The 25,041-nt window shown below is 40.2% G+C and overlaps 1 protein-coding gene across 1 annotated transcript; it reads left to right on the top strand.

The window, feature by feature from the left end:
• Window positions 1-17,137: 17,137 nt before the first annotated feature.
• Window positions 17,138-24,774, top strand: LOC132548668 (proline-rich transmembrane protein 1-like). The gene is made up of 3 exons (XM_060212546.1): window positions 17,138-17,185; window positions 23,876-24,004; window positions 24,608-24,774. The coding sequence occupies exons 1-3, from the start codon at window positions 17,138-17,140 to the stop codon at window positions 24,758-24,760; spliced, it is 330 nt and encodes a 109-aa protein (XP_060068529.1). The 3' UTR covers window positions 24,761-24,774.
• The last annotated feature ends 267 nt before the right edge of the window (window positions 24,775-25,041 follow it).

The raw sequence follows: 25,041 nt of genomic DNA, 5'->3' as shown, positions 1-25,041 counted from the left end.
CAGAGGTGTGATCTTACCTACAGAGGTGTGATCTTACCTACAGAGGTGTGATCCTACCTACAGTGTAATCCTAATCTTACCTACAGAGGTGTGATCCTACCTACAGAGATGTGATCTTACCTACAGAGGTGTGATCTTACCTACAGAGGTGTGATCCTACCTACAGATGTGATCCTACCTACAGAGGTGTGATCTTACCTACAGAGGTGTGATCCTACCTACACCGGTGTGATCTTACCTACAGAAGTTCGATCCTACCTACACAGGTGTGATCTTACCTACAGAGGATGGTCCTATCTAGAAGTGTGATCCTACCTACAGAGATGTGATCTTACCTAGAGAGGTGTGATCTTACCTACAGAGGTGTGATCCTACCTACAGAGGTGTAATCCTACCTACAGAGGTGTGATCCTACCTACAGAGGTGTGATCCTACCTACAGAGGTGTGGTCCTACCTACAGAGGTGTGATCCTACCTACAGAGTTGTGATCCTACCTACAGATGTTTGATCCTACCTACAGAGGTGTAATCCTACCCCCAGAGGTTGGTCCTACCTACAGAGGTGTAATCTTACATACAGAGGTGTGATCCTACCTACAAAAGTGTGATCCTACCTACAGAGATGTGGTCCTACCTACAGAGGTGTGATCCTACCTACAGAGGTGTAATCCTACCTACAGAGGTGTGATCCTACCTACAGAGGTGTGATCTTACCTACAGAGGTGTGATCTTACCTACAAAGGTGTAATCCTACCTACAGAGGTTGTTGCTACCTACAGAGATGTGATTCTACTTTCAGAGGTTAGTCCTACCAACAGAGGTGTAATCCTACCTACAGAAGTTTGATCCTACCTACAGAGGTGTGATCCTACCTACAGAGGTGTAATCCTACCTCCGGAGATGTAATCTTACCTTCTGGGGTTGGTACTGTCTAGAGGTGTGATCCTACCTACAGAGGTCTGATCATACGTACAGAGGTGTGATCCTACCTACAGAGGTGTGATCCTACCTACAGAGGTGTGATCTTACCTACAGAGGTTGGTCCTACCTATAGAGGTATAATCTTACCCACAGAAGTGTGATCCTACCTACAGATGTGTGATCCTACCTACAGAGGTGTGATCCTACCTACAGATGTGATCCTACCTACAGAGGTGTGATCCTACCTACAGAGGTGTGATCTTATTTACAGAGGTGTGATCTTACCTACAGAGGTGTAATCCTACCTACAGAGGTGTAATACTACCCCCAGAGGTTGGTCCTACCTACAGAGGTGTAATCTTACCAACAGAGGTGTGATCCTACCTACAGAGGTGTGATCCTACCTACAGAGGTGTGATCCTACCTACAGAGGTGCAATCTTACCTACAGAGGTGTGATCCTACCTACAGAGGTGTGATCTTACCTACAGAGGTGTGATCCTACCTACAGAGATGTGATCGTACCTAGACTGTACAGAGGTGTGATCCTACCTACAGAGGTGTGATCCTACCTACAGAGGTGTGATCCTACCTACAGAGGTGTGATCTTACCTACAGAGGTGTGATCCTACCTACAGAGGTATGTCCTACCTACAGAGCTGTGATCTTACCTACAGAGGTGTAATCCTACCTACAGAGGTGTAATACTACCCCCAGAGGTTGGTCCTACCTACAGAGGTGTGATCCTACCTACAGAGGTGTGATCCTACCTACAGAGGTGTAATACTACCCCCAGAGGTTGGTCCTACCTACAGAGGTGTGATCCTACCTACAGAGGTGTGATCCTACCTACAGAGGTGTGATCCTACCTACAGAGGTGTGATCTTACCTACAGAGGTGTGATCCTACCTACAGAGGTGTGATCCTACCTACAGAGGTGTGATCTTACCTACAGAGGTGTGATCCTACCTACAGAGGTGTGATCTTACCTACAGAGGTGTGATCCTACCTACAGAGGTGTGATCCTACCTACAGAGGTGTGATCCTACCTACAGAGGTGTGATCCTACCTACAGAGGTGTGATCCTACCTACAGAGGTGTAACCCTACCTACAGAGGTGTGATCCTACCTACAGAGGTGTGATCCTACCTACAGAGGTGTGATCCTACCTACAGAGGTGTGATCCTACCTACAGAGGTGTGATCCTACCTACAGAGGTGTAATCCTACCCCCAGAGGTTGGTCCTACCTACAGAGGTGTAATCTTACCTACAGAGGTGTGATCCTACAGATGTGTGATCTTACCTACAGAGGTGTAATCTTACCTACAGAAGTGTGATTTTACCTACAGATGTGTGATTCTACCTACAGAGGTTGGTATTACCTACAGATGTGTGATTCTACCTGCAGAGGTGTAATCCTACCTACAGAGGTGTAATCCTACCCCCAGAGGTTGGTCCTACCTACAGAGGTGTAATCTTACCTACAGAGGTGTGATCCTACCTACAGAGGTGTGATCCTACCTACAGAGGTGTGATCCTACCTACAGAGGTGTGATCCTACCTACAAAAGTGTGATCCTACCTACAGAGATGTGGTCCTACCTACAGAGGTGTGATCCTACCTACAGAGTTGTGATCCTACCTACAGAGGTGCAATCTTACCTACAGAGGTGTGATCCTACCTACAGAGGTGTGATCCTACCTACAGAGGTGTGATCCTACCTACAGAGGTGTGATCCTACCTACAGAGGTGTGATCCTACCTACAGAGGTGTGATCCTACCTACAGAGGTGTGATCCTACCTACAGAGGTGTGATTTTATTTACAGAGATGTGATCCTACCTACATATGTTTGATCCTACCTACAGAGGTTGGTCCTACCTACAGAGGTGTGATCCTACCTACAGAGGTGTAATCCTACCTACAGAGGTGTGATCCTACCTTCAGAGGTGTGTTCCTACCTACAGAGGTGTAATCGTACCAACAGAGGTGTGATCCTACCTACATAGGTGTGATCCTACCTACAAAGGTGTGATCCTACCTACAGAGGTGTGATCCTACCTAATCTTACCTACAGAGGTTGGTCCTATCTAGAGGTGTGATCCTACCTACAGAGGTGTGATCTTACCTACAGAGGTGTGATCTTACCTACAGAAGTGTGATCCTACCTACAGAGGTGTGATCCTACCTACAGAGGTGTGATCCTACCTACAGAGGTGTGATCCTACCTACAGAGGTGTGATCCTACCTACAGAGGTGTGATCCTACCTACAGAGTTGTGATGCTACCTACAGAGGTGCAATCTTACCTACAGAGGTGTGATCTTACCTACAGAGGTGTGATCCTACCTACAGAGTTGTGATCCTACCTACAGAGGTGTAATCTTACCTACAGAGGTGTGATCTTACCTACAGATGTGTGATCCTACCTAAAGAGGTTGGTCCTACTTACAGAGGTGTGATCCTACCTACAGAGATGTAATCTTACCTACAGAGGTGTGATCCTACCTACAGAGGTGTGATCCTACCTACAGAGGTGTGATCCTACCTACAGAGGTGTGATCCTACCTACAGAGTTGTGATCCTACCTACAGAGGTGTAATCCTACCTACAGAGGTGTGATCCTACCTACAGAGGTGTGATCTTACCTACAGAGGTTGGTCCTATCTAGAGGTGTGATCCTACCTACAGAGGTGTGATCCTACCTACAGAGGTGTGATCCTACCTACAGAGGTGTGATCCTACCTACAGAGGTGTGATCCTACCTACAGAGGTGTGATCCTACCTACAGAGGTGTGATCCTACCTACAGAGGTGTGATCCTACCTACAGAGGTGTGATCCTACCTACAGAGGTGTGATCCTACCTACAGAGGTGTGATCCTATCTACAGAGGTGTGATCCTACCTACAGAGGTGTGATCCTACCTACAGAGGTTGGTCCTACCTACAGAGGTGTGATCCTACCTACAGAGGTGAGATCCTACCCTATAGAGGTGTGATCTAACCTACAGAGGTGTGATCCTACCTACAGAGGTGTGATCCTACCTACAGAGGTGTGATCCTACCTACAGAGGTGTGATCCTACCTACAGAGGTGTGATCCTACCTACAGAGGTGTGATCCTACCTACAGAGGTGTGATCCTACCTACAGAGGTGTAATCTTACCTACAGAAGTGTGATTTTACCTACAGATGTTTGATCCTACCTACAGAGGTGTGATCCTACCTACAGAGGTGTGATCCTACCTACAGAGGTGTGATCCTACCTACAGAGGTGTGATCCTACCTACAGAGGTGTGATCTTACCTACAGAGGTGTGATCCTACCTACAGAGGTGTGATCCTACCTACAGAGGTGTGATCCTACCTACAGAGGTGTGGTCCTACCTACAGAGGTGTGATCCTACCTACACAGGTGTGATCCTACCTACAGAGGTGTGATCCTACCTACAGAGGTGTGATCCTACCTACAGAGGTGTGATCCTACCTACAGAGGTGTGATCTTACCTACAGAGGTGTGATCCTACCTACAGAGGTGTGATCCTACCTACAGAGGTGTAATCTTACCTACAGAGGTGTGATCCTACCTACAGAGGTGTAATCTTACCAACAGAGGTGTGATCCTACCTACATAGGTGTGATCCTACCTACAGAGGTGTTGTCCTACCTACAGAGGTGTGATCCTACCTACAGAGTTGTGATCCTACCTACAGAGGTGCAATCTTACCTACAGAGGTGTGATCCTACCTACAGAGGTGTGATCCTATCTACAGAGGTGTGATCCTACCTACAGAGGTGTAATACTACCTACAGAGGTGTGATCCTACCTACAGAGTTGTGATCCTACCTACAGAGGTGCAATCTTACCTACAAAGGTGTGATCCTACCTACAGAGATGTGATCTTACCTACAGAGGTTGGTCCTACCTACAGAGGTGTAATACTACCCCCAGAGGTTGGTCCTACCTACAGAGGTGTGATCCTACCTACAGAGGTGTGATCCTACCTACAGAGGTGTGATCCTACCTACAGAGGTGTGATCCTACCTACAGAGGTGTGATCCTACCTACAGAAGTGTGATCTTACCTACAGAGGTGTGATCCTACCTACAGAGGTGTGATCCTACCTACAGAGGTGTGATCTTACCTACAGAGGTGTGATCCTACCTACAGAGGTGTAATCCTACCCCCAGAGGTTGGTCCTACCTAGAGGTGTGATCCTACCTACAGAGGTGTGATCTTACCTACAGAGGTTGGTCCTACCTACAGAGGTGTGATCCTACCTACAGAGGTGTGATCCTACCTACAGAAGTGTGATCTTACCTACAGATGTGTGATCCTACTTTCAGAGGTGTGAACCTACCTACAGAGGTGAGATCCTACCTACAGAGGTTGGTCCTACCTACAGAGGTGTGATCCTACCTACAGAGGTGTGATCCTACCTACAGAGGTGTGATCCTACCTACAGAGGTGTGATCCTACCTACAGAGGTGTAATCCTACCTACAGAGGGGCAATCCTACATACAGAGGTGTGCTCATTCCTACAGAGGTGTGATCCTACCTACAGAGGTGTGATCTTACCTACAGAGGTGTGTTCCTACCTACAGAGGTGTGATCCTACCTACAGAGGTGTGATCCATCCTACCTACAGAGTGTGATCCTACCTACAGAGGTGTAATCCTACCTACAGAGGTGTGATCTTACCTACAGAGGTGTGATCCTACCTACAGAGGTGTAATCTTACCTACAGAGATGTGTTCATACCTACAGATGTTTGATCCTACCTACAGTGGTGTGATCTTACCTACAGAGTTGTAATCCTACCTACAGAATTGTGATCCTACCTACAGAGGTGCAATCCTACCTACAGAGGTGTGATCCTACCTACAGAGTTGTGATCTTACCTACAGAGGTGTGATCCTAGGTGTGATCCTAGAGAGGTTGGTCCTATCTAGAGGTGTGATCCTACCTTCAGAGGTGTGATCCTACCTACAGAGGTGTAATCTTACCTACAGAGGTTGGTCCTACCTAGAGGTGTGATCCTACCTAATCTTACCTACAGAGGTTGGTCCTATCTAGAGGTGTGATCCTACCTACAGAGGTGTGATCTTACCTACAGAGGTGTGATCCTACCTACAGAGGTGTGATCCTACCTACAGAGGTGTGATCTTACCTACAGAGGTGTGATCCTACCTACAGAGGTGCAATCTTACCTACAAAGATCTTACCTACAGAGGTGTGATCCAACCTACAGAGGTATGATCCTATCTACAGAGGTGTGATCTTACCTACAGAGGTGCAATCCTACCTACAGAGGTGTGCTACCTACAGATGTGTGATCCTACCTACAGAGGTGTGATTCTACCTACAGATGTTTGATCCTACCTACAGTGGTGTGATCTTACCTACAGAGTTGTAATCCTACCTACAGAATTGTGATCCTACCTACAGAGGTGTGATCTTATCTACAGAGATGTGATCTTACCTACAGAGGTGTAATCTTACCTACAGAAGTGTGATTTTACCTACAGATGTGTGATTCTACCTACAGAGGTTGGTCCTACCTACAATCCTACCTACAGAGGTGTGATCTTATTTACAGAGATGTGATCCTACCTACAGAGGTGTAATCGTACCTACAGAGGTGTGGTCCTACCTACAGAGGTGTGATCCTACCTACAGAGTTGTGATCCTACCTACAGAGGTGTGATCCTACCTACAGAGGTGTGATCCTACCTACAGAGGTGTGATCCTACCTACAGAGGTGTGATCCTACCTACAGAAGTGTGATTTTACCTACAGAGGTGTGATCCTACCTACAGAGGTGTGATCCTATCTACAGAGGTGTGATCTTACGTACTGAGGTTGGTCCTATCTAGAGGTGTGATCCTACCTACAGAGGTGTGATCCTACCTACAGAGGTGTGATCCTACCTACAGAGGTGTGATCTTACCTACAGAGGTTGGTCCTACCTATAGAGGTATAATCTTACCCACAGAAGTGTGATCCTACCTACAGATGTGTGATCCTACCTACAGAGGTGTGATCTTACCTACAGAGGTTGGTCCTACCTACAGAGGTGTGATCCTACCTACAGAGGTGTTGTCCTACCTACAGAGGTGTGATCCTACCTACAGAGTTGTGATCCTACCTACAGAGGTGTGATCCTACCTACAGAGATGTGATCCTTACTTTAGTGTTACACAGACAGTACAGAAGTGTGATGGTTACTGTAACACAGACAGTACAGAAGTGTGATGATTACTGTAGTATAACACAGACAGTACAGAAGTGTGATGGTTGCTGTAACACAGACAGTACAGAAGTGTGATCGTTACTGTAACACAGACAGTACAGAAGTGTGATGGTTACTGTAGTATGACACCGACAGTACAGAGATGTGATGGTTACTGTAACACAGACAGTACAGAAGTGTGATGGTTACTGTAACACAGACAGTACAGAAGTACAGTATAACACAGACAGTACAGAACAGACAGTACAGAAGTATAATGGTTACTGTAACACAGACAGTACAGAAGTGTGATGGTTAATGTTACACAGACAGTACAGAAGTGTGATGGTTACTGTAACACAGACAGTACAGAAGTGTGATGGTTACTGTAGTATAACACAGACAGTACAGAAGTGTGATGGTTACTGTAGTATAACACAGACAGAAGTACAGAACACAGACAGTACAGTGTGTGATGGTTACTGTAACACAGACAGTACAGAAGTGTGATGGTTACTGTAGTATAACACAGACAGTACAGAAGTGTGATGGTTACTGTAACACAGACAGTACAGAAGTGTGATGGTTACTGTAGTATAACACAGACAGTACAGAAGTGTGATGGTTACTGTATACACAGACAGTACAGAAGTACTGTAACACAGACAGTACACACACAGACAGTACAGAAGTGTGATGGTTACTGTAGTATAACACAGACAGTACAGAAGTGTGATGGTTACTGTAACACAGACAGTACAGAAGTGTGATGGTTACTGTAGTATAACACAGACAGTACAGAAGTGTGATGGTTACTGTAGTATAACACAGACACTGCAGAGGTGTGATGGTTACTATAACACAGACAGTACAGAAGTGTGATGGTTACTGTAACACAGACAGTACATAAGTGTGATGGTTACTGTAGTATAACACAGACAGTACAGAAGTGTGATGGTTACTGTAACACAGACAGTACAGAAGTATGATGGTTACTGTAGTATAACACAGACAGTACAGAAGTGTGATGGTTACTGTAGTAACACAGACAGTACAGAAGTGTGATTTTTAGTGTTACACAGACAGTACAGAAGTGTGATGGTTACTGTAACACAGACAGTACAGAAGTGTAATGGTTACTGTAACACAGACAGTACAGAAGTGTGATGGTTACTGTAGTATAACACAGACAGTACAGAGGTGTGATGGTTACTGTAACACAGACAGTACAGAAGTGTGATGGTTACTGTAGTATAACACAGACAGTACAGAACTGTGATGATTACTGTAGTATAACACAGACAGTACATAAGTATGATGGTTACTTTAGCACAGACAGTACAGAAGTGTGATGGTTACTGTAACACAGAGGGTACAGAAGCGTGATGTTTACTGTAACACAGACAGTACAGAAGTGTGATGGTTACTGTAGTATAACACAGACAGTACAGACGTGTGATGGTTACTGTAACACAGACAGTACAGAAGTGTGATGGTTACAGTAACACAGACAGTACAGAAGTGTGATGGCTACTGTAGTATAACACAGACAGTACAGAAGTGTGATGCTTGCTGTAGTATAACACAGACAGTACAGAAGTGTGATGGTTTCTGTAGTATAACACAGACAGTACAGAAGTATAATGGTTACTGTAACACAGACAGTACAGAAGTGTGATGGTTAATGTTACACAGACAGTACAGAAGTGTGATGGTTACTGTAACACAGACAGTACAGAAGTGTGATGGTTACTGTAGTACAGACAGTACAGATTTTTGATTGTTTGAGTTTATCACACAGATAGTACAGAAGTGTGATGGTTACTGTAGTATAACACAGACAGTACAGAAGTGTGATGGTTACTGTAACACAGACAGTACAGAAGTGTGATGGTTACTGTAGTATAACACAGACAGTACAGAAGTGTGATGGTTACTGTAACACAGACAGTACAGAAGTGTGATGGTTACTGTAGTATAACACAGACAGTACAGAAGTGTGATGGTTACTGTAACACATACAGTACAGAAGTGTGATGGTTACTGTAGTATAACACAGACAGTACAGAAGTGTGGTTACTGTAGTATAACACAGACAGTACAGAAGTGTGATGGTTATAACACAGACAGTACAGAAGTGTGATGCTTGCTGTAGTATAACACAGACAGTACAGAAGTGTGATGGTTACTGTAGTATAACAGACAGTACAGAAGTGTGATGGTTACAGTAACACAGACAGTACAGAAGTGTGATGATTACTGTAGTATAACACAGACAGTACAGAGGTGTGATGGTTACCGTAACACAGACAGTACAGAAGTGTGATCGTTACTGTAACACAGACAGTACAGAAGTGTGATCGTTACTGTAGTATAACACAGACAGTACAGAGATGTGATGGTCAGTACAGAAGTGTGATGATTACTGTACTGTAACACAGACAGTACAGAAGTGTTAAGACAGTACAGAAGTGTAATGGTTACTTTAGTATAACACAGACAGTACAGAAGTATAATGGTTACTGTAACACAGACACTACAGAAGTGTGATGATTACTGTAGTATAACACAGACAGTACAGAGGTGTGATGGTTACCATAACACAGACAGTACAGAAGTGTGATCGTTACTGTAACACAGACAGTACAGAAGTGTGATGGTTACTGTAGTATAACACAGACAGTACAGAAGTGTGATGCTTGCTGTAGTATAACACAGACAGTACAGAAGTGTGATGGTTACTGTAGTATAACACAGACAGTACAGAAGTATGATGGTTACTGTAACACAGACAGTACAGAAGTGTGATGGTTACTGTAGTATAACACAGACAGTGTAACTGTAACACAGACAGTACAGAAGTGTGTGTGATGGTTACTGTAGTATAACACAGACAGTACAGAAGTGTGATGGTTACTGTAGTATAACACAGACAGTACAGAAGTGTGATGGTTACTGTAACACAGACAGTACAGAAGTGTGATGGTTACTGTAGTATAACACAAATAGTACAGAAGTGTGATGGTTACTGTAACACAGACACTACAGAAGTTTGATGGTTACTGTAACACAGACAGTACAGAAGTGTGATGGTTACTGTAACACAGACAGTACAGAAGTGTGATGGTTACTGTAACACAGACAGTACAGAAGTGTGATGGTTACTGTAGTATAACACAGACAGTACAGAGGTGTGATGGTTACTGTAACACAGACAGTACAGAAGTGTGATCGTTACTGTAACACAGACAGTACAGAAGTGTGATCGTTACTGTAACACAGACAGTACAGAAGTGTGATCGTTACTGTAGTATAACACAGACAGTACAGAGATGTGATGGTGGTTGCTGTAGTATCAACACAGACAGTATGTATAACACAGACAGTACAGAAGTGTGATCGTTACTGTAACACAGACAGTACAGAAGTGTGATCGTTACTGTAGTATAACACAGACCGTACAGAAGTGTGATGGTTACTGACAGTAGTATAACACAGACAGTACAGAAGTGTGATGGTTACTGTAGTACAGAAGTAACACAGACAGTACAGAAGACAGTGTGATGGTTACTGTGTGATGGTACTAACACAGACAGTACAGAAGTGTGATGGTTACTGTAGTATAACACAGACAGTGCAGAGGTGTGATGGTTACTGCAGTATAACATGGACAGTACAGAAGTATGATGGTTACTGTAACACAGACAGTATAGAACTGTGATGGTTACTGTAGTATCACACAGACACTACAGAGGTGTGATGGTTACTGTAACACAGACAGTGTGATGGTTACACAGTAGTAAACACAGACAGTACAGAAGTGTGATCGTTACTGTAGTATAACACAGACAGTACAGAGATGTGATGGTTACTGTAACACAGACAGTACAGAAGTGTGATGGTTACTGTAGTATAACAAAGACAGTACAGACGTGTGATGGTTACTGTAACACAGACAGTACAGAAGTATGATGGTTACTGTAGTATAACACAGACAGTGCAGAGGTGTGATGGTTACTGCAGTATAACATGGACAGTACAGAAGTATGATGGTTACTGTAACACAGACAGTATAGAACTGTGATGGTTACTGTAACACAGACAGTACAGAAGTGTGATGGTTACTGTACAGACAGTACAGAAGTGTGATGGTTACACACAGACAGTACAGACAGTACAGAAGTGTGATGGTTACTGTAGTATAACACAGACAGTACAGAAGTGTGATGGTTACTGTAACACAGACAGTACAGAAGTGTGATGGTTACTGTAGTATAACACAGACAGTACAGAAGTGTGATGGTTACTGTAGTATAACACAGACAGTGTGACAGACAGTACAGTGTGATGGTTACTGTAGTTACTGTAACACAGACAGTACAGAAGTATGATGGTTACTGTAGTATAACACAGACAGTACAGAAGTGTGATGATTACTGTAGTATAACACAGACAGTACAGAGGTGTGATGGTTACCGTAACACAGACAGTACAGAAGTGTGATCGTTACTGTAGTATAACACAGACAGTACAGAGATGTGATGGTTACTGTAAAAGTATGGTTACTGTAACACAGACAGTACAGAAGTGTGATGGTTACTGTAACACAGACAGTACAGAAGTGTGATGGTTACTGTAGTATAACACAGACAGTACAGAAGTGTGATGGTTACTGTAGTATAACACAGACAGTACAGAAGTGTGATGGTTACTGTAGTATAACACAGACAGTACAGAAGTGTGATGGTTACTGTATGTAGTATAACACAGACAGTACAGAGGTGTGATGGTTACCATAACACAGACAGTACAGAAGTGTGATCGTTACTGTAACACAGACAGTACAGAAGTGTGATCGTTACTGTAGTATAACACAGACAGTACAGAGATGTGATGGTTACTGTAACACAGACAGTACAGAAGTGTGATGGTTACTGTAGTATAACAAAGACAGTACATAAGTGTGATGGTTACTGTAGTATAACACAGACAGTACAGAAGTGTGATGGTTACTATAACACAGACAGTACAGAAGTTTGATGGTTACTGTAGTATAACACAGACAGTACAGAAGTGTGATGGTTACTGTAACACAGACAGTACAGAAGTGTGATGGTTACTGTAACACAGACAGTACAGAAGTGTGATGGTTACTGTAGTATAACACAGACAGTACAGAAGTGTGATGGTTACTGTAGTATAACACAGACAGTACAGAAGTGTGATGGTTACTGTAACACAGACAGTACAGAAGTGTGATGGTTACTGTAGTATAACACAGACAGTACAGAAGTGTGATGGTTACTATAAACACAGACAGTACAGAACTGTGATGGTTACTGTAACACAGACAGTACAGAACTGTGATGATTACTGTAGTATAACACAGACAGTACAGAGGTGTGATGGTTACTGTAACACAGACAGTACAGAAGTGTAATGGTTACTGTAACACAGACAGTACAGAAGTGTGATGGTTACTGTAGTATACCGACAGTACAGAAGTGTGATGGTTACTGTAGACAGTACAGAAGTGTGATGGTTACTGTAACACAGACAGAAGTGTGATACAGTATAACACACAGACAGTACAGAAGTGTGATGGTACTGTACAGACAGTACAGAAGTGTGATGGTTGACAGTACAGAAGTGTGATGGTTACTGTAACAAAGACAGTACAGACGTGTGATGGTTACTGTAACACAGACAGTACAGAAGTGTGGTGGTTACTGTAGTATAACACAGACAGTACAGAAGTATGATGGTTACTGTAACACAGACAGTACAGAAGTGTGATGGTTACTGTAACACAGACAGTACAGAAGTGTGATGATTACTGTAGTATAACACAGACAGTACAGAAGTGTGATGGTTACTGTAGTATAACACAGACAGTACAGAGATGTGATGGTTACTGAAGACAGTGAAGTGATGGTTACTGTAAGACAGTACAGACATGTACAGAACACAGTGTGATGGTTACTGCAGTATAACATGGACAGTACAGAAGTATGATGGTTACTGTAACACAGACAGTATAGAACTGTGATGGTTACTGTAGTATCACACAGACACTACAGAGGTGTGATGGTTACTGTAACACAGACAGTACAGAAGTGTGATGATTACTGTAGTATAACACAGACAGTACAGAGGTGTGATGGTTACTGTAGTATAACACAGACAGTACAGAAGTAAACACAGACAGTACAGAAGTGTGATGGTTACTGTAACACAGACAGTACAGAAGTGTGATGGTTACTGTAACACAACACAGACAGTACAGAAGTGTGTTGGTTACTGTAGTATAACACAGACAGTACAGAAGTGTGATGGTTGCTGTAACACAGACAGTACAGAAGTGTGATGGTTACTGTAGTATAACACAGACAGTACAGAAGTGTGATGGTTACTGTAACACAGACAGTACAGAAGTGTGATGGTTACTGTAGTATAACACAGACAGTACAGAAGTGTGATGGTTACTGTAGTATAACACAGACAGTACAGAAGTGTGATGGTTACTGTAGTATAACACAGACAGTACAGAAGTATGATGGTTACTGTAACACAGACAGTACAGAAGTGTGATGGTTACAGTAACACACAGACAGTACAGAAGTGTGATGATTACTGTAGTATAACACAGACAGTACAGAAGTTTGATGTTTACTGTAACACAGACAGTACAGAAGTATGATGGTTACTGTAGTATAACACAGACAGTACAGAAGTGTGATGGTTACTGTAGTATAACACAGACAGTACAGAAGTGTGATGCTTGCTGTAGTATAACACAGACAGTACAGAAGTGTGATGGTTACTGTAGGGTTACTGTAACACAGACAGTGCAGAGGTGTGATGGTTACTATAACACAGACAGTACAGAAGTGTGATGGTTACTGTAACACAGACAGTACATAAGTGTGATGGTTACTGTAGTATAACACAGACAGTACAGAAGTGTGATGGTTACTATAACACAGACAGTACAGAAGTTTGATGGTTACTGTAGTATAACACAGACACTGCAGAGGTGTGATGGTTACTGCAGTATAACATGGATAGTACAGAACTGTGATGGTTACTGTAACACAGACAGTACAGAACTGTGATGATTACTGTAGTATAACACAGACAGTACAGAGGTGTGATGGTTACTGTAACACAGACAGTACAGAAGTGTGATGGTTACTGTAACACAGACAGTACAGAAGTGTGATGGTTACTGTAACACAGACAGTACAGAAGTGTGATGGTTACTGTAGTATAACACAGACAGTACAGAAGTGTGATGGTTACTGTAGTATAACAAACAGTACAGAAGTGTGATGGTTACTGTAACACAGACACTACAGAAGTTTGATGGTTACTGTAACACAGACAGTACAGAAGTGTGATGGTTACTGTAACACAGACAGTACAGAAGTATGATGGTTACAGAAGTGTGATGTGTTTACTGTAACACAGACAGTACAGAAGTGTGATGGTGATGGTTACTGTAGTAACACAGACAGTACAGAAGTGTGATGGTTACTGTAGTATAACACAGACAGTACAGAAGTGTGATGGTTACTGTAACACAGACAGTACAGAAGTGTGATGGTTACTGTAGTATAACACAGACAGTACAGAAGTGTGATGGTTACTGTAGTATAACAAACAGTACAGAAGTGTGATGGTTACTGTAGTATAACACAGACAGACAGTACACTGTAGTACACAGACAGTACAGAAGTGTGATGGTTACTGTAGTAGACAGTACAGAAGTGTGATGGTTACACACAGACAGTACAGAAGTGTGATGGTTACTGTAGTATAACACAGACAGTACAGAAGTGTGATGGTTACTGTAGTATAACACAGACAGTACAGAAGTGTGATGGTTACTGTAGTATAACACAGACAGTACAGAAGTGTGATGGTTACTGTAACACAGACAGTACAGAAGTGTGATGGTTACTGTAACACAGACAGTACAGAAGTGTGATGGTTACTGTAACACAGACAGTACAGAAGTATGATGGTTACTGTAGTATAACACAGCACCTCTGTAGGTAAGATCACACCTCTGTAGGTAGGATAACACCTCTAGATAGGACCAATCTCTGTACGTATGATCAGACCTCTGTAGGTAGGATCACACCTCTGTAGGTAGGATCACACCTCTGTAGGTAAGATTACACCTCTGTAGGTAAGATCACACCTCTGTAGATAAGATCACACCTCTGTAGGTAGGATCACACTTCTGTAGGTAGGATCACACTCTGTAGGTATGAGCACATCTCTGTAGGTAGGATCGCACCTCTGTAGATAAGATAACACCTCTGTAGGTAGGATAACACCTCTGTAGGTAGGATCACAACTCTGTAGGTAGGATCACAAATCTGTAGGTAGGATCACACCTCTGTAGGTAGGACCACACCTCTGTAGGTAGGATCACACCTTTGTAGGTAGGATCACACCTTTGTATGTAGGATTACACCTCTGTAGGTCACACCTCTGTAGGTAGGACACCTCTGTAGGTAGGACACCTCTGTAGGTAAGATCACATCTCTGTAGGTAGGATCACAACCCTGTAGGTAGGATTACACCTCTGTAGGTAGGATATCACCTCTGCAGGTAGGATCACACCTCTGTAGGTTAGATCACACCTCTGTAGGTAGGATCACACCTCTGTAGGTAGGATCACACCTCTAGATAGGACCAACCTCTGTAGGTAAGATAACACCTCTGTAGGTAAGATCACATCTCTGTAGGTAGGATCACACCCCTGTAGGTAGGATCACACCTCTGTAGGTAGGATTACACCTCTGTAGGTAGGATCACACCTCTGTAGGTAGGATCACACCTCTGTAGGTAGGATCACACCTCTGTAGGTAGGATCACACCTCTGTAGGTAGGATCACACCTATGTAGGTAGGATCACACCTCTGTTGGTAAGATTACACCTCTGTAGGTAGGACCAACCTCTGGGGGTAGGATTACACCTCTGTATGCATCTATGTCGTTATCGTTCAGTAATTTAATGTGCAGACAAAATATTTCCACACCTTTGTCTATGCGTACATGAATTTTTTTTTCAAACAATTGTTTAGGATAATACTGTATAAATATGAGAAAAGTTTCATCATTTTGGTGATAGAGACATTATTGAAAAAACATTTGCTGATAAATGATTTATTTGGAATGTCTTTATTATATGCTCATGCTTGATAATCCAGGGGATTACAATCACTTTCGCTCTCTGCACACCTAGACCATGTCATGACAAAATCGAAGGTTTCGTGTGCGACAAGATGAAAAGACTAGTTTGATCCTTTGATGTATATCAAACGGATCTAGAGGTCGTATAACGTCATATTGTAATGGCTTTCAAGTTCGGAGTAGCTCCATGTAATTTTCAAAATGATCGTATCAGCCTGTGATTGGTCAGTTTTTTTTCTCCTGGAACCAATCAAATAACTTAAATTGTGCCTTCAATTTTGTCATGACATGTTCCAGGGGTACAGAGAACGAAAGTGATCGTAATCCCTGGATTATCGATGATGCTATATACTTTACAAATGTATACATAAGACCATAGTGACATTCAACAATGCGATTTCTCAGAAGACCATATGTCAGTAATTTTGAGTATATGAAGTATAATGGATAGACCCATTTTCCCATGCATGTCTATACTAAGCTGTCACACCATGTTAGATAAAGAATTTGACCACGTACTATCTTGTAACCTTTTACAGTGCCAGTTTCTTTTTTATCCTAATTATGTTTTTTTTTATCGTATAACATAAAGCTTCGATTGACAAAATATCTTCCTACTGAAATATATCATATACAGCAGAAGTATATATAAATGGCCAGTCTTATATAATCTGAAGTCAACGTCTTCATGTTACATCAGTTAGTCCTACTATATATTAAAATCTAGTCACAATGGTCTTTTGTTTATTTAGATGATCGGCTGAGATGACACATTGATAATGGCGGACTCAGACTCTGATGATGAAAGGCGGCCCATAAGGTACACTGTAAGTAATTTCACCACTTATTACAAATATTGGTCTATATAACCAAACTCCTGTCATGTGTTAGGAATGTTCTCCAGACTTATCTTATTTCGTTTTTTTCGATTTTTTCTTCTTTTTGTCCTTTTATCGAAAAATCTAAATAATGTTTCTGAAAAATGAAATATCATTTCGAAAAAAATTCACATATCTTTAACTGATTGTAGTACAGGTATGTGACTTAACAGCTTGAAAAGTTAATTAAATCGACCTGTTGTAAGGCTTAAGCGTACTCGCAAAATTAATTAGTAGAATTCATTGATTCATAAACAAATGTATCGATAATTTTTATTAATAAATTGTTGTGTTGGGGTGTAGACTGGGCTTTTGTTGTGGAATCAGCACCGCAACACGTGCCATCTTTTTCAAAGTTTTAATCAAGTCTCAATTTTTTGTTCTTCCATCACGATACCGTAACATAACAAAATTAATGAAATCATGAATAAATACAGAATGTAGGCAACTTTGTTCTCTAGTTTCTTTCAATATCACCTTTAACATATACACTTATATTACATTACCTTGATTTCATGAAGACTCATGGTCACAGACAAACAAACAAACATTTTCACCAGTTTTACGTTGACTTTAACAGCCTCGCAGCCAGTTATGTCATATCAATTAGTCCAAATGTCTTGTCGTTCTCTAAGTGGAAGAGCAAAGATTAAGTAAAATGTAAAGACAAACGTTTTTGTAATCAAACAAAATAATGCGATGGGACTGACGATCAAAATGTTTCTTCAATATGTTTTGACATAAACCCAAAACAACACCTGAATACTGTTTTTGACTGATATCCACGGTTGTGGCCATCCACAGACTTTCATAGTACGTGTATCATCAGACTGACATGTAATAACCTTTATACGCTATATAGCAATGCGCTCACCCGAGCACGTTAGCTGACCAATGATAAACTTACTTTTTGTCTTGGTCCGGAGACATAAACTTACCTTTCTCGACTGGACGCATACTTGACATATGAACAAACGCGAGATGTCCTCAGATTTTGCACAGGACATCTGTTTATGAAGATAATATTTCGTCGCCTCTTGCATTCTATAAGTGAGGCCACAGACAGAAATCTAACGTCCTGTTTACAGGGCATTTAGTATAGGTCTTGATGAAGTGCTTTACAGCATAGTGTCAAGATAATAATGTGGAAATAAAGGCAATCATATATGATAGGTGAAAGTATTTCTTTTAGCATATTTAACCTAGGACTCTTATAACGTTTGAAGAGTAACCCCGGCTGACACTTTTAGCATAATTAACCTAGGACTCCTCTAACGTTTGAAGAGTAACCTCGGCTGACACTTTTAGCATATTTAACCTAGGACTCTTATAACGTTTGAAGAGTAACCCCGGCTGACACTTTTAGCATAAGTAGGATTAACCTCTACGTTTGAAGAGTAACCTCGGCTGACGCTTTTAGCATAATTAACCTGAGGTAACCCCGGCTGACACTTTTAGCATAATTAACCTAGGACTCCTCTAACGTTTGAAGAGTAACCTCGGCTGACACTTTTAGCATAATTAACCTAGGATTAACGTTTGAAGAGTAACCTCGGCTGACACTTTTAGCATAATTAACCTAGGACTCCTCTAACGTTTGAAGAGTAACCTCGGCTGACACTTTTAGCATAATTAACCTAGGACTCCTCTAACGTTTGAAGAGTAACCTCGGCTGACACTTTTAGCATAATTAACCTAGGACTCCTATAACGTTTGAAGAGTAACTCCGCTGACACTTTTAGGTCATTGCTTAAACAAATTACTTTGTTTAAAAAAGCAGAAGAAAACGAATCCATAAAAACACGAAAGTTACGTTTTCATGAAGATAATCAGGACTAAAATTATAAGATATTATAACAATTACAGTGTTTTACTAAAGGCGATTGTTTGGTTGAAAATGAAAATATAAACATTGGGATATTTTAACAAAATTCCTATATGCTAATTGCGAAATATAAAGTAAACATCATAAATAGGACATTTACGTACAAAGTAATGACGGATCTGTAATGAATTCACAGAGCTTGTCATACATCGATAAGTTAAATTAGCGCAAGTATGAATTGCTCAGGCTCACACTAAGTATTAAATGATCCCGAAACATAAATTGTAAACATATGTATATACTTAGACCTCAAGCAGTAAACATATGTATATACTAAGACCTCAAGCATTGATGACAGTTTTCCAAGAGAATTAGTTTGAGCTATCAACACATTGGTTGACGTCATGGGGACATCTTTGGTAACCGACGATAGCAATTTATCTTTCCCTCCCTTGTGAAATCTAACGCTCCGTTAGTTTTAATATAATCCTAATTTTATTTGTGAAATTGATGTGTAATGGGTTCAAGTTCACTAGTCAAGTTGTATTTACATAGATCAATTATATATTGATGATATTAATGAATTAATAACATCTCTATCTGTGGCTAGAATAGTCCTTATAACACAACCAGTAGACTAAGTGTGACATGTCGACGATTACACGGTCACTTTCAACAAACACATGACAAGGGTAAAGCGTACTAGCATTGTGTACATAGTGTACGAGTTGGTATGGAATCTACTAACTTTTTTCGGATGTACTATAATCCTATGTACGCTAAGGTCGTAGCGGGTCAGTAATAAACAGGGACGAAGGGGCCACAGACTCTCATACATCTATGACCAAGTGTTAAACAAAGCATAGGCGAATCGACAACAGTACATGTTACCATCTAGTGTATTTTGGTCTATAACCTTTTTACCATCTCGTAACACTATAATCGACCTTTGTGTTCGTAGGATTATAATATAGCCGAAAACGTTGGTTGATTCCTTGCCATCTCGTTCACTATGCTCGTCATTTGTCTGATGAAGGTGACCGTGTAGTCATCAAAACATCACGCTCTAATCGTCTACTGGTTGTGTTATAAGAACTTCCATTCTATTGACATTACCAACCTGATGAATTTTTTTTTATAAAACGATGAAAACTTCTTTTTAGTGTCAAATCTATGTATTTATAATATCGCCGTCAGGAAATTTGCAGAAACTTACGATGCTTCCATTTTTCAAATGATTTTACGTCTTTTAATATAAATTGTTGATAGCTCCGTTATACTTCAAAATTTTCAGAACAAAAGATGACTCCCTGAATAATGACCTCGTGATATAGCTTCCGGCATTTGCTCTATCATAGTCTGTTATTACATCCATTTACAAACTAGATCATATCTCGGTTCTATTACTACATTCAACATCATTGAAATAGATATCGGTATGTTTAAATTCATTCAATGTAACCTGTTAATGATTTTATCAGTCATTTGTTTTCTTGAGCAAGTTTTTCGATTTCTCATGGTAAACATATGTGGAAGTATTGGTCATATACGGATGTGATTTCACAACATGCTGGACAGATATATAGCAATAGACAGTGAGGTAGGTTCTCGATATTTAGACAACATGCTAGACAGATATATAGCAATAGACAGTGAGGTAGGATCTCGATATTTACACAACATGTTAGACAGATATATATCAATAGACAGTGAGGTAGGTTCTCGATATTTAGACAACATGCTAGACAGATATATAGCAATAGACAGTGAGGTAGGATCTCGATATTTACACAACATGTTAGACAGATATATAGCAATAGACAGTGAGGTAGGATCTCGATATTTACACAACATGTTAGACAGATATATATCAATAGACAGTGAGGTAGGTTCTCGATATTTAGACAACATGCTAGACAGATATATAGCAATAGACAGTGAGGTAGGTTCTCGATATTTACACAACATGTTAGACAGCTATATAGCAATAGACAGTGAGGTAGGTTATCGATATTTACACAACATGTTAGACAGATATATAGCAATAGACAGTGAGGTAGGTTCTCGATATTTACACAACATGTTAGACAGATATATAGCAATAGACAGTGAGGTAGGATCTCGATATTTACACAACATGTTAGACAGATATATAGCAATAGACAGTGAGGTAGGTTCTCGATATTTACACAACATGCTAGACAGATATATAGCAATAGACAGTGAGGTAGGTTATCGATATTTACACAACATGTTAGACAGATATATAGCAATAGACAGTGAGGTAGGTTCTCGATATTTACACAACATGCTAGACAGATATATAGCAATAGACAGTGAGGTAGGATCTCGATATTTACACAACATGTTAGACAGATATATAGCAATAGACAGTGAGGTAGGATCTCGATATTTACACAACATGTTAGACAGATATATAGCAATAGACAGTGAGGTAGGTTCTCGATATTTACACAACATGTTAGACAGATATATAGCAATAGACAGTGAGGTAGGTTCTCGATATTTACACCACATGTTAGACAGATATATAGCAATAGACAGTGAGGTAGGTTCTCGATATTTACACAACATGCTAGACAGATATATAGCAATAGACAGTGAGGTAGGATCTCGATATTTACACAACATGCTAGACAGATATATAGCAATAGACAGTGAGGTAGGTTATCGATATTTAGACAACATGTTAGACAGATATATAGCAATAGACAGTGAGGTAGGTTCTCGATATTTACACAACATGCTGGACAGATATATAGCAATAGACAGTGAGGTAGGTTCTCGATATTTACACAACATGTTAGACAGATATATAGCAATAGACAGTGAGGTAGGTTCTCGATATTTACACAACATGCTAGACAGATATATAGCAATAGACAGTGAGGTAGGATCTCGATATTTACACATGTTAGACAGATATATAGCAATAGACAGTGAGGTAGGTTATCGATATTTACACAACATGTTAGACAGATATATAGCAATAGACAGTGAGGTAGGTTCTCGATATTTAGACAACATGCTAGACAGATATATAGCAATAGACAGTGAGGTAGGATCTCGATATTTACACAACATGTTAGACAGATATATAGCAATAGACAGTGAGGTAGGTTCTCGATATTTAGACAACATGCTGGACAGATATATAGCAATAGACAGTGAGGTAGGATCTCGATATTTACACAACATGCTAGACAGATATATAGCAATAGACAGTAAGGTAGGATCTCGATATTTACACAACATGCTGGACAGATATATAGCAATAGACAGTGAGGTAGGTTCTCGATATTTACACAACATGCTAGACAGATATATAGCAATAGACAGTGAGGTAGGATCTCGATATTTACACAACATGCTAGAATTTATATCAATAGACAGTGAGGTAGGTTCTCGATATTTAGACAACATGCTAGACAGATATATAGCAATAGACAGTGAGGTAGGATCTCGATATTTACACAACATGTTAGACAGATATATAGCAATAGACAGTGAGATAGGATCTCGATATTTACACAACATGCTGGACAGATATATAGCAATAGACAGTGAGGTAGGTTATCGATATTTACACAACATGCTGGACAGATATATAGCAATAAACAGTGAGGTAGGATCTCGATATTTACACAACATGTTAGACAGATTGTTTCTATTTTCCTTGTACACAATAAGCACATATTGTACGAAAGACACACAAATGTATAACATCATTAAATAGAAAGTTAGATAAGATACAGTAGAGACAAACAATGAATTAAACTGCATCATACAGCTGCTTCGTTCTTCTAGGACTCGTCAGTGATGCGAAGGGCCTAACGTTTTAAGTCTACGAGACGACTGAGAAGTGTTCAAAGTGAATTAAAGTAATGTCAAAATCTAGATGAAGAGGTGCACTAGACCCATAACAAAATAAATTTAATATTTTTCGAATATCCGAGAACATCAGGTACACGTGTATATTGTGAACCGTGAATAAATTAAAACGGCGCTGGCAGGTTACAACAAAGCCTAGGTACTAATAGTCCAACAGCAGCGTCAATGTGTTTCTTAAGTTATTATAGACGAACGCATTTTGACACATATGTCATCTATAATTCAACATAAGGATGGCTTTGAAAGAACTAACCAGTATTATAATATCTAAACATCCTACATTTAGACAAGATATAGATTTCAAATAATTTCTGAGTTACTCCTGGTAGTATTTTTTTCGTTCTGTCGTTTTATGAAATAATTGTAAATCGATGCCGAAACATACACGTTTGCTTTCTATACATGTCGGGATTATTTGTTTTTTTTGTTAATTCTTTACAATGTCAGATTTAATCAAATAAACCCACAGATTAACATTTTATCATCAAATAGCCGAATATGCAGCAGTTCAGTGAAAAATATTTTCACAAAATGATATATTTTAGGAAACATTTTGACTGAATTCCCAAAATATCATAGTTCCGTATGGTACAATATCCCGCAACAAGTCAGAGTTAATCCAGACGTTTGTGGCGCCTATTTATAAGTTTCCCCTGTAGTTTTGCCATCGCCAGAAGAAGAAAATATAATTTGCAATGTCGTGAAAAAGACAAACAGATGATTCTCTCTTATTCTGGATCGAATCATTTTTACATGTTCCCGTAAAATCAAGATTATCGATAAATTACAACGTTGAAATCGCAGGAGACGTCACGCATGAAAACAAAGTGGATTGTTTAGAGATTTTCTTTGTAAGTTTACTCGAGGTATTTTGTGACATACACATTATGATCTATTGACAGACCCCAGCCTTGGCACCCAATGTGGCCTACCTCCGACAACCACCTAGACACTATCGTATCGGAGCAATACTCTCCACCGTTTTATGTTTCTTTCCCATTGGTATATTGAGCATAATTTCTTCCCGAAAGGTACGTTCATGTTGTCATCGTTTGAGTATATGAAATTATTTTTGATTCGTTTGTTTTATTTATTTAGTATAATATTGATTCAATCTTAGTTTATCTATATAACAGTAAAGATTTTACTATTTACCTAAATAGTTTTCTGATTATTGCCAATAATACAAATAAATATGGCGATTAAGATAAGTTCATAATCCGTTTGAAATTACACTCCATTTTTTCCATGACTTCAAATTTATCTTATAAGTTATATTAGATACCATTTATGCAAAGTGAACGTATCTCAATGGTGTTGTAAGAGTTTCTACTTCTCCTGAACATTTGCTGTACGTAAATAACTCATTGATATACAAGAGGTAATGAAATTAGCGAAGAAAATGTTCTAAATGCACGATATTTTCAGAATTTTTACACATTTGAACAGAAAAGTTATCAATTAACACCCAGTAACGTAACTGCAAAATTAAAATTCTACTTTCAACTACAAAAAGCTAATATTTGGTGACATAGTTAAAAGTCGCATAGAGCCTCAAGCAAACCGACTACTACAACTGGAAATTTGATTGTAACTTTCCATTTGTTAACCGGTATTTAATTTTGTGTCCCTAGGTGACGAAATCAATGGCCATAGGCGACCATGGCGGTGCTTTAGCTGCGTCTGATAGGACACGCCTTCTCATACAAATCACTGTGATAGTTGGAGGATTGTTATGGTTCGGTGGCTTGCTGGGAATTATATACATGTCAACAAGGGCTAGCTAGACCGTGTAGTCTCTTTCCCGGAATCTCTGGAAGGACGATATTCTCAAATTCATTTGTTTCTTTCTCAGAGACCTTTATCCTGTTTTACTGAAGCACAACGTATTGAAATTATTGTCCTCAACATATTTGATATATATAGCCAATATTTAACGAACTACAGTTTGCTTGATAATGTTTTAACACAGACGGATTTATAAATGAACTGTATATGCCACAGTTATCGTCATAACAAATGTACGAAAACGGAATCTGGAGATTGAAACCCCCTGAAAAATATTCTG

This window comes from Ylistrum balloti, unplaced genomic scaffold (genome assembly GCF_031769215.1).
Source record: "Ylistrum balloti isolate Yb309-2 unplaced genomic scaffold, AGI_CSIRO_Ybal_v1 Utg370024, whole genome shotgun sequence".
Taxonomy (NCBI): Eukaryota; Metazoa; Mollusca; class Bivalvia; order Pectinida; family Pectinidae; genus Ylistrum; species Ylistrum balloti.
This window is presented reverse-complemented; position numbering and strand designations above follow the sequence as displayed.